Here is a 13,850-nt window from a genome sequence, read left to right as displayed (position 1 = left end):
ATTATAAAAATAGAATGCAAAAATATTACCATATTATCATATTATATTGTATCATCATTAGAGTTTGATATGCCATAAAATCTAGATATAAACCTTTAGTAGAGCTTTTCAGGAATGATGCCACCTTATCACAAAATGCAAAGATTTTGCGCTTTTAATATGAGCTCTAAATCTCTTCTGATCCAGCCACATGGGGGAGCAGCTGTATATCTATGCAACTGCAACTTCCTAGTCACATGTAATTCTGAATTGTTCCTTGTGACTAAGGCATAGTATTTGATTTATCAGATCCAAAAAGAAAAAAAAAAGCCTCTAAAATTACAAAAACCAAACCCAAATGAAACTTTCAAAAATTATGAATAGTGATAAAAATTTGTTTTTCCCATAGACTTACCTATTTTGCTCCAAGCAGAGTAAAACCTACCATATTATAACATAAATTTAAAACAGAAAACCAGTCAGGTGCAGTGGCACAAGCCTATAACTCCAGCGATGTGGAAGGCTGAGGCAGGAGAATCACAAATTCAAAGCCAGTCTCAGCAACTTAGCAAGGCCCTAAGCAATTTTGTGAGGCCCTGTCTCAAAATAAATAAAAAGGGATAGAGATGTGGCTCAATGGTTAAGCACCCCTGGGCTCAATCTCTGATACAAAACAAAGCAAAACAAAAATAGGAAACCAGGAGAAGAGAAGGTGAAGAAATTTTATGTAATCAAATTTCTTTTAATAAATCCTCAAAAAGAAGAAATCCCTTGGCACATCAGGAAAAAATGAACATATGATATATAAAGGCAAACAAAGAACAAAAGGATTAAAAAATACATGTCCTAAATTATTCTGTAATGTTACTTTGTACCCAAGCAATTTGAAATGTAGAAAGCAGGCCACAGTGACCTGAAACTTCTTATGATAAAGAAATCCTTTGGCACCATCCTGAGCACAAGACAGTGTGTCCATCAACAAGTGTTCTGTCATTCATGTGTATTTGGGTCTGTTCAACTAAATAAAGAGTACTGAGGCAGGGATGACACTGGTGACTTGGGTGATTTTCATAGGGACACTTGCCAAACACTTTCTATGTACCAGACACTACGTTAACCCCTTTATACATATATCTTAATTCTCAGAGTAACTCTATAAAGTTCTATTACTATACCCATTCTGGGACAGGAAAATAGATTTATCAAGACAGCTTCCCCCAGGTTAAAGTGAGAGCAGGGAGGGATCTGATCTTGAGGACATGGGGAGCAACTGAAGGCACTATTAAGCAGTGAGGTTACCTGCTCAGATCTGTGCAAGCTGACTCACTCTTACTCTCTCCTTCTCCCCCATGTCTTGTTTTTAAAACTTTTAAAATATTAATAAGTAGAAATAAAAATGATTTTATAACCCCTTGATTTCAGTTACTTCATCCCTCTTCTTTCTCACACTCTAGAGATGAAAGCTGCCCAAAATAATAATCACCCTTAAAACAATGATACACTCTAAATTTTTAAAATTGAATTTTATTATTTTAAAAAACACTAAAAGTCGTGTGTTTCAGTGAACTTTTTCATTGCTGTGACACCCAACAAGAACAATTTAGAGGAAGGAAAGTTTATTTGTGGTTCACTGTTTCAGAGGTCTTAGTCCACAGATAGTGCTCTGGGCCCAAGGTAAGGCAGCATATCACGGCAGAAAGGCCCAGCAGAAGAAAGCTGTTCAGCTCACGGCAGGGTGAGGAAGCAAAGAGAGAGAGTCAAGAAAGGGAAGAGGCCGCAGGAAAGATACACCTTTCTAGAGGCACACTCCCCAGTAATTCACCTCCTCTAGCCACGTCCCACCTAGCTACAGTTGCCATCCAGCCCACTCAAACTAGGTTGAAACGATGAAGTCACAGCTCTCATAATCTAACACTTCACCTCTGAATATTCCAGTATTTACAGGAGCTCTGGGGGGGACATTTCGTATCTAAACCATAACACCACCACAAACTGATTTCACCCCAAGTTAAGATAAGCAGTTTATAATAAATTGTTTTAAGTCAGGGTTTCTTAATTTCAGAATTTTTGACATTTTAGGCAAGATAATTCTTCAGGGTTGGGGGCTGTTTTAGTCAGTTTTTTTGCTGCTGTGACTGAAAGACTTGACAAAAACAATTTCAGAGAAGGAAAAGTTTATTTAAGGGCTGTGAGTTTCAGAGGTCTCAGTCCATAGAAGTCCGACTTCAATCCTCAGGGCTCTAGGTGAAGCAGAAGATAAGTGGAAGAGTGAGGCACAGGGAACCATTCCACATGATGATCAGGAAGCAGAGAGAAAGAGGTCTCCACTTGCCAGATACAAATAAATGCCCCAAAGTCATACCCTTAATGCCCCACCTCCTTCAGTCACTTCAGACACTTCGGCCACTGAAGCCCTACCACTTCAGTTACCACTTAGTTAATCCCTATGGGGGATTAATTCATTGATTGGGTTAAGACTCTTACAACCCAATCATCTCTCCTCTGAACCTTCTTGCATTGTCTCACACGTGAGTTTTAGGGGGACAACTCACAGCCAATCCATAACAGGAACTATCCTACGCACTGTAGGATATTTGGTAACATCCTAGGCCCGCACCCACTAGATGCCAGTAGTACCCCAGTGTGATGAACAAAACTGCCCCAGCCTTTGTCATCTGGGGTTGGGGTGTGAGGCAAAATTGCAGCAGGATGAGAACTACGGCAATAGAAGATCTGAGAGTCCTGAGAGCTGAACTAACAGAGGAACAAAGGCTCTTGAGGGCCTAGTTTAATGCACAGGGAAGGGGCAGCAGAGATAAAAACCAAAAATAAAGAATGGGGATCTGTCTGAAGTAGTTCCTGTGTCAGATATTTCAAGGGAGCCTCAAGTCAAAGTAAGAAACTAGATGAAAATACTGGTATAGTGGAGATGGAGGAAAGTCCACTCTAGGCAGACCCAAATAAACTGATCTTAGTTTCTGCAGCAAAACTTGATTTCTAATTCATGAAGAAACTCAGGCAGGAAACTGGGCTGTGCAGAAAAATGTTTTGTGAAGCTTCATAGAACACTAGCACGCATTCCGTGGCTGACAAGATGCAGGCTCATCATTTTGTTTTGTTTCATAAGGACATTTGCCTACCAATTAGGTTTCTGGAAAACCTCCCCACAATAATGGAGCCTACAGTCACTAAAATTGTTCCCTTGAAGCTAGTGATCCTAAAACAACACCATCATTTGACAAGGTAGTTGATTTCCCAAGGGAGACATGAAGTTTTTTAAAAATAAAATAAAAAGTACCTCACTGCTTAAAGATGCTATGTATGCCAGGGACTACCTTGGTTTTCTACAAAAAATAGCATGTAGTTACTAAAGGTAGATTAAATCCATCTATTATCTATTTTACCCTATGCTGGGGGTAAAATCTATAGTTATATTTTAGTATGGCCTACACTTCAAGGTTTTTTCTTTGAATTAAGACCAATAAAATATTTTTTTTTTTTCTTTTCAGTCCAGAAATCTTCCAGGTGTGGTGGCACACACCTATAATCCCAGCGGCTTGGGAGACTGAGACGGAGGAGCTCAAGTTCAAAACCAGCTTCAGCAATTTATGGAGGAACTAAGAAACTTAGTGAGACCCTATCTCTAAATAAAATTTATAAAGGGCTGGGGAGGTGGCTCAGTAGTTAAGTGCTCCTGGAATCAATCCCAACTACAAAAAGAAGTTTATAAAAATCTACAAATCTGTCAAATGATTTTGCTTTCATAATGTATCAAATGATAAAACTGTAGTAGTATAAAACCATCCATTCAATTAGCTAGTTACTACAGGGGTCAGTATGATAAACATAGCAGCAAATGTTTTTTGGCATATCAGGTATTATAGTGATTAGACAGCCACTGAAGTAGCCAGGAGTAGTTTCTCAAACCTTTCAATTTTAGTTGAATCCATCATTTGCATTGTTCCTGTCATCCTGTTAACTTTCAAAGATATGTACACATTATAGTGGTGCCAATAAAAACCAGTGTAATTAAGGGACTGTCAGTACGTTCACTGTAATTCTTAGGAGTTTGCCACCTACGTCATAAAAATGAAATACTCATCTGCACTTTAAAGCAAGAGACATAAGTGTTTCAGCAATTTTGAAACACAAAAAGAAAGTAAATACCACAAACTAGGGGGTTTTTTTCCCTCTAATCTGCTACCAACATATGTAATGCCCAATGTTTTTTAAACATCTTTTTTTTGTGGAGAGGGGAGCAGGACCTTTATTCCCAAACAAAATTTTGTACAAAATTTTAATATATGAAAGGGATAAAAACAGAGATAGGGAAGCTACACAGCACCTCTATAGAACTCTACAGTGTCTTCGAACACAGCATGAAAAGTACCAGTCTTGGCCATTTTCCAGATTAACAGTCTAAAATTTTCAAGTGAAAGACCTTAAGATTTTTCAAAATTAAATGGGGCAGGCTGGGACTATAGCTTAGTGGCAGAGTACTTGCTAGCACATGTGAGGCACTGGGTTCTATGCTTAGCACCACATAAAAATAAACAAAATAAAGGCATTCTGTCCATCTATAACTACAAAAAAAAAATTAAATGGGGCAAGGCATGAACTCTTTTTAAATTCAATTGCAAATGACCCAAAGAAAAAATTCTCACAAATACAATTAATAACAAAAACCCTACCTTCAATCCTAACTTTTTAAATTACTTTTCTTGAGGAAGTTAACCATGATTCATTAACTCTTAAGTTTTACTTTAAAATCAATTCAAGTAGAAATAGTTCAGTTATTTATTCTTCAATTGCATATTCAGAATTCCATTTTTATAAAATTTTCCACTACTCTCCACAGTGTACCACCTGTGGAAAGAGGGAGTTGGTTATTTTTATAAAAATTTTTATGTGCCCATTCATTTACCCACTGAAGCTTCTATCTGTATAGATCTATAGAAAAATGCCTACATGGATAAATCCTTAAAGTAAATAACAATGATTACTCTTAGATAATAGAAAGTTGATTATTTATTTGTATTTTTCTGTAATACCTGAATTTTCTTTTTTTTAATTTTAATTTATTTTAATTGTAAACAAATGGGATACATGTTGTTTCTGTTTGTACATGGAGTAACGGCATACCATTTGTGAAATCATATATTTACATAGGGTAATGATGTTTGATTCATTCTGTTATTTTTTCCTTCCCCCCACCTCTCCCACCCCTCTTTTCCCTCTATACAGTCCCTCCTTCCTCCATTCTTGCCCCTCTCCCACCCCCCATTATGTGTCATCATCCACTTATGAGCGAGATCATTCGTCCTTTGGGTTTTTTTGAGATTGGCTTATCTCACTTAGCATGATATTCTCCAATTTCATCCATTTGCCTGCAAATGCCATAATTTTATCATTCTTTATAGCTGAGTAATATTCCATTGTGTGTGTGTGTGTGTGTGTGTGTGTGTGTGTGTGTGTATATCTCACAGTTTCTTTATCCATTCATCAATTGAAGGGCATCTAGGTTGGTTCCACAGTCTGGCTATTGTGAACTGAACAGCTATGAACATTGATGTGGCTGCATCTCTGTAGTATGCTGATTTTAAGTCCTTTGGGTATAAGCTGAGGAGTGGGATAGCTGGGTCAAATGGTGGGTCCATTCCAAGTTTTCTAAGAAACCTCCACACTGCTTTCCAGAGTGGCTGTATTAATTTGCATCCCCACCAGCAATGTATGAGTGTACCTTTTTCTCCAAATCCTCTCCAACACCTATTGTTGCTTGTATTCTTAATAATCGCCATTCTAATTGGGGTGAGATGGAATCTTAGGGTAGTTTTGATTTGCATTTCTCTTATTCCTAAAGATGGTGAACATTTTTTCATATGTTTGTTGATTGCTTGTAGACCTTCTGTGAAGCTCTGTTCATATCCTTAGCCCATTTGTTGATTGGGTTATTTGTATTCTTCGTGTAGAGTTTTTTGAGTTCTTTATAGATTCTGGAAATTAGTGCTCTATCTGAAGTATGAGTGGCAAAGATATTCTCCCACTCTGTAGGCTCTCTCTTCACATTACTGATAGTTTCCTTTGCTGAGAGAAAGCTTTTTAGTTTGAATCTATCCCAGTTGTTGATTCTTGCTTTTATTTCTTGTGCTATGGGAGTCCTGTTCAGGAAGTCTGATCCTAAGCCAATAAGTTGAAGATTTGGACCTATTTCTCTTCTATAAGATGCAGGGTCTCTGGTCTGATTTCAAGGTCCATTGTGAGTTGATTTTTGTGCAGGGTGAGAGATAAGGGTTTAGTTTCATTCTGTTGCATATGGATTTCCAGTTTTGCCAGCACCATTTGTTGAAGAGGCTATCTTTTCTCCATTGCATATTTTTGGCACCTTTGTCTAGTACGAGGAAATTGTATTTATTTGGGTTTGTGTCCGTGCCCTCTATTCTGTACCATTACCTGAATTTTCTATAGTAAATATGTACCAAAACAACTTCATCACTGGTAAAAAGAAAAAAAAATGCATTTCAAAAATAATTACAATAGAACTCTGAACCCCAAAAACATGTCTCTATCTCTTGAACAATTATTTAATACTAAATACTAAATCTATGTGCTTCACGAGGCACTATGGCATATAAGAAACTACCAAATGAGCTGGGCACGGTGGCACACACCTGTAATTCCAACAGCTTGGGAGGCTGAGGCAGGAGGATCTTGAGTTCAAAGCCAGCCTCAGCAACGTAGTGAGGCCCTAAGCAACTCAGTGAGACCCTTTCTCTAAATAGAATACAAAACAGGGCTGGGGAAGTGGCTCAGTGGTTGGGTGCCCCTAGGGTCAATTCCCAGCACACCTCCCCCAAAAAATAAACTACCAAACAATTACCGCTCAGAAACTTTATCATCTAGTTGAACAAACGAGATGAAAAATAAGAAAGAATTGGAGCTCAACATAAATCATAATAGATCTAATAGTTCAATTAAGTGTTATGAACCTTAAATTGCTAAGAGTTTAGGAAAAAAAATACAAATACCCCAAAGTGAAAAATATGACAAGATGACTAAGCTCACTCATGTGTAAAATTAAAATATTAAAACATACATCAAAACATTAAAATGGCATTTTCCACCTATGGTAAAGATGAAAGTTTGATAACATACTGGGAGTCAACAATTTTAAAAATACCTGCAAACAAGACACCCCCATACACACAAAAACAATTCATCTCTGATTTTTGTTTCCTGACATTTGATTTTTTAAAAGTAAAAATGGAGAACAATTTTAGTTTTACAAAATAGACACTAGCACACAATCAATGATAAAAAGCAGTTGGCTCATAGCTGTTTTATGTCTGCACATGCCAAGTAGGAAAAGGCATTCTCAGATACTGCTATTTGTAATACAAACTGCAATAACCTTTTATTAAAATTTAAAATGTATATACCTTTTGCCTTAAGAATTCCACCTTTGGAATTCACTCTACTGCAATAATAAGATCAGCTGACATCTATGGAACATTTACCATGTTCCAGGTACTAAGTACTTCTCATTTAATCCTCATAACAATCCTATAAATTTGATAATGTTCTTAGTTCCACTTTGGAACTGGGGAATTGATCTTAGAGAAATTAAGTAACCCATCCAAGGTTTCATAATAAGTAGCAGGACAGAAATTCAGGCCATTTAACTCCCAATCATGACAATTTATGCCCACATGTAACCAAAGAAACATGGTAGATGTAAAGAAGCTCATAACAAGCATTGCTTGTGATGGTTGGATGGATGCGGTGGGAGGGAGGGAAAATGGGAGAGAAGGAGGAGTTTTTACATTAAATTACAGTTGATATAAAATGCAAAGGGTAGAACAATGTGTAAAATTAAAGTCTACTTGGACTTTCAGATTAAAAGGATGAATTAAACACAAATTTTACTCTTAGCATCAAAACCTCCCTCAAAACAACAGCAAAATGTTTTTGTTGGCAGTGGCTCAAACCCAGGGATCTGTACACACTAAGCACACACTCTACCACTGAACTATACTCCCAGCCCAAAAAGTTTTGTTCAGTTTTGTCTTTGTTTCTGGCGCTGAGGATGGAACCTAGAACCTCATATATGCTAAGGAAGCAATCTACCATTGGGTTACATCCCCAGTCCTAAATAATTTGTTGCCCTTTTTTGATTGTATTTTATTAGGACTGATATCTTTATAAGGGGAAGAGACACCAGAACTTGCTCCCCGGACTCCTGTCTTTTTGCCCATGTTTACATAGAAGAAAGGCTAAGTGAGGACACGGAGAGAAGACAGTGCAAATCAGGAGGAAAGGTCTCACCAGAAACCAACACTGATGGCACCTTAATCTTGGATGTTGGGCCTCCAGAAATGTGATAAAAAATAATTTTTGTTGTTTGATTCACCCAGACTGTGGTATTGTTATGGTAGCCTCAGCAGACAAAAACAGGCATGAATATCTACAGAAGACATAGAAGCTTTGAGCACTTCCAGTGTCATAGATGCATACACTCTTAGATGTGGCTAGTTACAGCTGAGAATAGATATTAGAAAATGCTTTCTTTCTTTTAACTTTTTTTTTTTGGTATGAGGGATTGGACTAAGGGGGCCCTTAACTACTGAGACACATCCTAGCCCTTCTTCTTCTTCTTCTTCTTTTTTTTTTATCCCTCCATATTTTGAGACAGAGTCTTGCTAAGTTGCTGAGACTGGCTTTGAACTTGTGATCCTCCTGTCAGCCTCCTGAGCTGCTGGGATTACAGGTATGCGCTACCGCACCTGGCCTCAAATTTTTGGTAGAGAAAAAGATTTTATTGTTCAGTAAACTTATCTTTCAAAACACCCAGAAAAAGATGACTTTCTTTTGTTTTTAGATAATGGTGAGTGTAGGAAAGACAATATAGAAATAAAACAAGCCCAGGCAGTGCAACTGGGTTCTACAGAAGAGCTGTTTCAAAATATCTTGAAGTGTAGGTGGGCAAGGAGCTTCATCAATCAGAACTAAAGCAAGGGACCAGAAGCCCTAAGGGGAGCCTGATCTACCACTTCTCTTCAAGCCTAGGCCAACTACAGAGCTCCTTCAGCTAAGCTCAGGGACATGTCCCCAAGCCCTTCCACATGTACTTGATGCTGTCATTTTGAGTTGTTTTCCTCAGTGGTGTTGGGAGGTAGGTTAAGCACTCACTGAAGTATATCCTAAATTTGGGCTTGGTTGCTCAGTCTTGGAAGACTTATTCCATATTAATATGATGTCCCCCTGAAAACAGAGACCACAGCCCTGCAGATCTCCTCCCCAACCATGAACTGTTTCCCTAGCATGGCCAAGATGAGCTTTTCACAGCAATGGGAAGCCAAGTCCTTCCATAGGTGAATGATCCACCTATCACCATTTTTATTTGCATCATCCTCCCACATGGGTCTTATTTCTTCTTTGAAGTGATGGAAGTTAACATGGCCAGCAGGTTCTTCAGACATATCATATGATTATAAAAAACTTCAAAACTGTTCCACAGAGTCAAAGGTGTTTGATATTCTGTTCACAGCTGTGTGAGTGGGTAGCAGAGCCTGGGGTTCTCATGGAGTCCAAGGAAGTATAGTTTTACTACAGGAATGTTCTGCTGGTCCAGGGAGAGCAATGTTCCTCTTTCTACTTATCTGACTCTTGTCTCATTTTGTTTTTTCCCCTTTCATCATATTTCTGTGTGTTCTTTTCTTCATTCTGATCATGGTCCCACTGTCATCATCGTTCAAGGTCTTGAATGTATACCTTCTGTTTCTGCTGTTGCCTCTGCTTCACAGTGACTTCCACTCTGTTGAGCCTAGAATACGCTTTCTGCACTAAGCCCTTATTACAGCTGACACCTTGGAACCAGAAAAAGCTAAAGAGGATTTCTCTTTTCTTACAAAGGCCTCTTCTGGATCCTTAGTACTAAGTCTCTCTGAATACAAAAGCCCTGTACTCTCTAATGCCATAAAAACGAGAAACTACTCTCAAAGAGCTAACAACTTATGGAGATAAAAAGCACCCTGGAGCTTTTACAGTATTCTGATGAACTCAGTAGCAGACAGCTGGTCTCCAGGTCAGCATTTAGTGGTACTGGCTCCTGGTCCACTTTTCTGTTTGCTACGTCTGTCATTTATCTACACACCACTGCAGTACTCCTAATGACCAAAACACAACACCTCTCCAATGTCAGACTAACAAAGAAGAATAGTTTACCATCCTCCGTTGGCAACTGATAGAGAACCTTATCACTACACTTATAGTTATAGCACCTTGATACAATGATGCCTGACTTCAATACATTCTACTTCTTCCACTTCTGGTGTCCTCTATAATGTGGACAAGACCCAGTGCATTTAGTGAAGATAGGAATTGAGTTTGCTGTCTGTTCCTAGCAAAAGAGAGTAGCAAGTTTCCTTTCAATTCCCTATCTTTAACTGGGCAGCAATATCTGTTACCTTGACTAGAGCTTGTACTTATACATTTTATACATCTGCCAAGTTTTACTTTGATTCTTGTTATACCTCTGAAGCCAATTATGCCTTTGAGGTTGTTCATGATCATTGACAGCAGCAGAAATAACAGAAGTCTTACCTTAGCTGAGTAAAATCTATTAGTCCTGATATAGCTGTGAATGTGAAATAAAGAAAAAGAGGAAGAATCCAAGATCACAAACAAAAAATTTAAGCAAAAGCCATGAAACAGAATAAATCACGAATAAACAGAAGTTAAGCTGTTTTTTTAATTGCATAATTCTATTTACATGAAATATTCAGAAGAGGCAAATCTATAGACAGAAAGTAAATTAGTGGTTGTCAGGGGCTAGGAAGAAGAGAAGAACAGGGAGTGACTGCTAATGAATATGGGATTTCTTTTGGGGGTGATGAAAATATTATGGAATTAAATCATGGTAATGGTTGTACAACTTTGTGAATACTAAAAAACAGTACACTGTATACTTTTAAGGGCGAAATTACATGGTATGTGAATTATATTAATATAATATGTATTTAAAATAACAAAAATGTTAAAAATCTGAGTAACTAAATTGTACAATAAAAATATCTGCTTAACACAAAATAACAGAGTAAAGGAATAACAAAATAATTAAAAAGAGGTATATAAATCTCAATAACATGAGCACATCCGTACTTCTCAGCACATGACGCTCTTCTATTTTTCCTCCATACCAATTATTTTCTTTATCTTTCCCAACTCAATAGGACGCCATCCATTCAGTTTTTCAGACCAAATATATGGGAGTTTAAAAAAAATTGTTATTGTGGAGAATTCAAACATTAACAAAAATAAACAGAATGATACTTATTACCCACCTTTTAAGAATGTCAACATTTTGCCAATCATGTTTTATTTATTTCATACCACACCCCAGAATAAAGAAGCTATTCTTGACTTTTCATTTTCCTTTTATCCCTCACAATCAACTCACTGGTAAGTCTTACTTTCATCTCCAAAACTTACCCAGAGTCCATTTCTTATTTTCACTATTACTACCTTAATTAAGTCACCCTCACTTCTCAGTTAAACTACAGCAACAGCCACCTACTTGGTCTCCCTGCCTCCACTTTTCTCCCTACTTCAAACTATTTAAAGAGGCTTCAAGATGAGCTATAGAAATCAGGTAAGTATGGTTTCCAAAAACATTCAGAATAAGCTCCAAACTCAATAAACTTGACATCAGGAATCCTTACTTCTCTGCCTGGACCCTGGAGCAGTCTCAGTCCTCCCCTTGCCACAGTGGCCTTCTTCATGTTCCTTCACATACCAACGCCTTTCTTGCCTCAGAGGCTCTGCATGAGGTGTTGCCCTGGCCTAAAGTGCTCTTTGCCAGATCTTTACCTCATTGACTTTGTCTTTTAGATCTCAGTTTTGAAAAGCCTGCCCTGACCTACAGTAGTCACTCAATCACTTGCTGTCACATAACCATCTGAATTCTATGAACACCTATTTCCACTATTTAATACTTTTCACTTGTCTTTCTTTTCTTTTTCTTTTTTTTTAAATTTTATTTCTCTCTCCCCCTTAGAGTGTAAGCTCCTGGGAACAAGGACTATAAGAAGATCTACCCAGTATATATATTTATTCTTTCTTCAGAAAAAAACAAAACAAAACAAAACAAAAAAACTGATTTTTGTTCAGGTATGAACTCCCCTTCTGTGTAGCCAGAGAAAAGCCAACCCTCTTATCCTATACCTTCAAGGGATGGTATGATTGGTCAATGAAAATCTCATAACCCTGGCCAGTGATTAGTTTAGAGGAAAACATGTAACACAATTCTGGCCAAGAAAATTCTGGCAAGGTTTGTTAGAGACTTCTGAGAAATTTGCTCCTTTCTCCTAAAGAGTCATTGAAAGACCAAGTCTTTTTCTCTCTCTGTCATGAATGAACAAACATGTTGCCACATGACATCTGTGAGAGAAGCCTCAGGATGAAGCCAACACTATATGTACAAAGTAGACAAAAGGGAAGAATGTGGTTGAAATGCCTGATCAACCAATCTAGGAGCTATCCTGTCTCTGGACCTTCTTCTATGTGTGCTTATTTAACCCAGTTTAACTTAGATTTTCTATTACTCATACATAAAAATATCATAACATACACGGAACTTTATCTACTTGCTCATTGCTATATTCCCAGCATCCAGGAAAATGCCTACAGTTTACTGGGCACAACAAATAATTATTGAATGAATAAGTGAAAGAGTCTAAAAAACAAACTTATGAGAGATGAATCCTAAAACAACCACTCTTCAACTAGCCCACTGCTAAAGTTTGTATTATCCCTAAAAAAGCATGTGTTAGAAACTTAGTCCCTAGTGTAAAAGGATGTGGAAGTGAGGCTGAATAAGCGGTGATCAGGCCATGAGAGCAGAGTGGATGGATTAATGCCACTATCAAAGCAGTGGGTTCATTATTACAGGAGTCATTGTGATTTTGACCCCCTTTCACAAACACTCTCCCTCTCTCTGTCTTGACTTCTGCAGTGTTATGATGCAACAAGAGGCCCTTGCTAGATACTGGTCCCTTGATCTTGGACTCTAGAACCATAAGACAATAAGTATTTATAAGTATTTATTATAAATTATTCAAATATATATATATATATATTCTCTAATATTTTGTTATAGCATAGACTAAGGCACACACACACTTAGCAATTAAGTCATTAAGTTCCTTAAGAACAAGTATCAAGTTAGGTACTATTAAGTAAACATAAAAACTTTCTTGACATAGATTTTAAAATGCCAACCTAATATTGAAACACGTCACCATCATTACAAAAGGAAAATGTCCCTATCAGAAAACATGCAAATATTTATAAAGACTTACAGGTTCTTGGGGTTCTGTTTCTTCCCATGCTCCCCACCCATCATCTTCCCAGTTTGTTGATTTACCTATTTAAAAAATAAAAATAAAAAGTGCTTACATGAAATATAGGGCTGAAAACATTTTAAAAAATTTCTTCTAAACATAATAGAACCAATCCCTCATTCCACTGACATTATGGAAGAAAAAAATGGTAAAATATGCTACATCAGAATTTTGTGACACGTAATAACAATCAGGGAGATTACATTTGACTTACAGAATTCCCAAATCTACATTTTAATAAAATTGTGTGCAAGTTATTTGGATCTTAAGATGCTGAACATCAAGTACATCCACATTTAAGTCAAACGGCAAGAATGACTTTAAAAGTTTTTAAACAAGTGTTTGCTACCTAAGACATTAGACAAATATACATAGTGACAAAACACACCTACTATTTCACAATTTATTTTTTGATAAGTCAAAGTATCAATGGAAAAGAACTGAATTTTGAAATAAGACAAGCCTATAGTTCTG

At 37.3% G+C, this 13,850-nt stretch overlaps 1 protein-coding gene and 1 pseudogene across 2 annotated transcripts in view; both read right to left on the bottom strand.

The window, feature by feature from the left end:
• Nucleotides 1-13,850, bottom strand: part of Rab3gap2 (RAB3 GTPase activating non-catalytic protein subunit 2) — a 95,482-nt gene that overhangs the window by 59,815 nt on the left and 21,817 nt on the right. For both annotated transcript variants that reach the window (XM_047520651.1, XM_047520652.1), the window contains exon 2: nt 13,335-13,399. In XM_047520651.1, coding sequence (XP_047376607.1) covers nt 13,335-13,399 — 65 coding nt within the window. The remainder of the gene's footprint in view (nt 1-13,334; nt 13,400-13,850) is intronic.
• Nucleotides 9,114-11,477, bottom strand: LOC124961896 (eukaryotic translation initiation factor 4E type 2-like; annotated as a pseudogene).

Source organism: Sciurus carolinensis, chromosome 12 (assembly GCF_902686445.1).
Source record: "Sciurus carolinensis chromosome 12, mSciCar1.2, whole genome shotgun sequence".
In the NCBI taxonomy this organism is placed as follows: domain Eukaryota; kingdom Metazoa; phylum Chordata; class Mammalia; order Rodentia; family Sciuridae; genus Sciurus; species Sciurus carolinensis.
The sequence above is the reverse complement of the archived record's forward strand: the minus strand, read 5'-3'. Positions and strand labels throughout refer to the sequence as shown.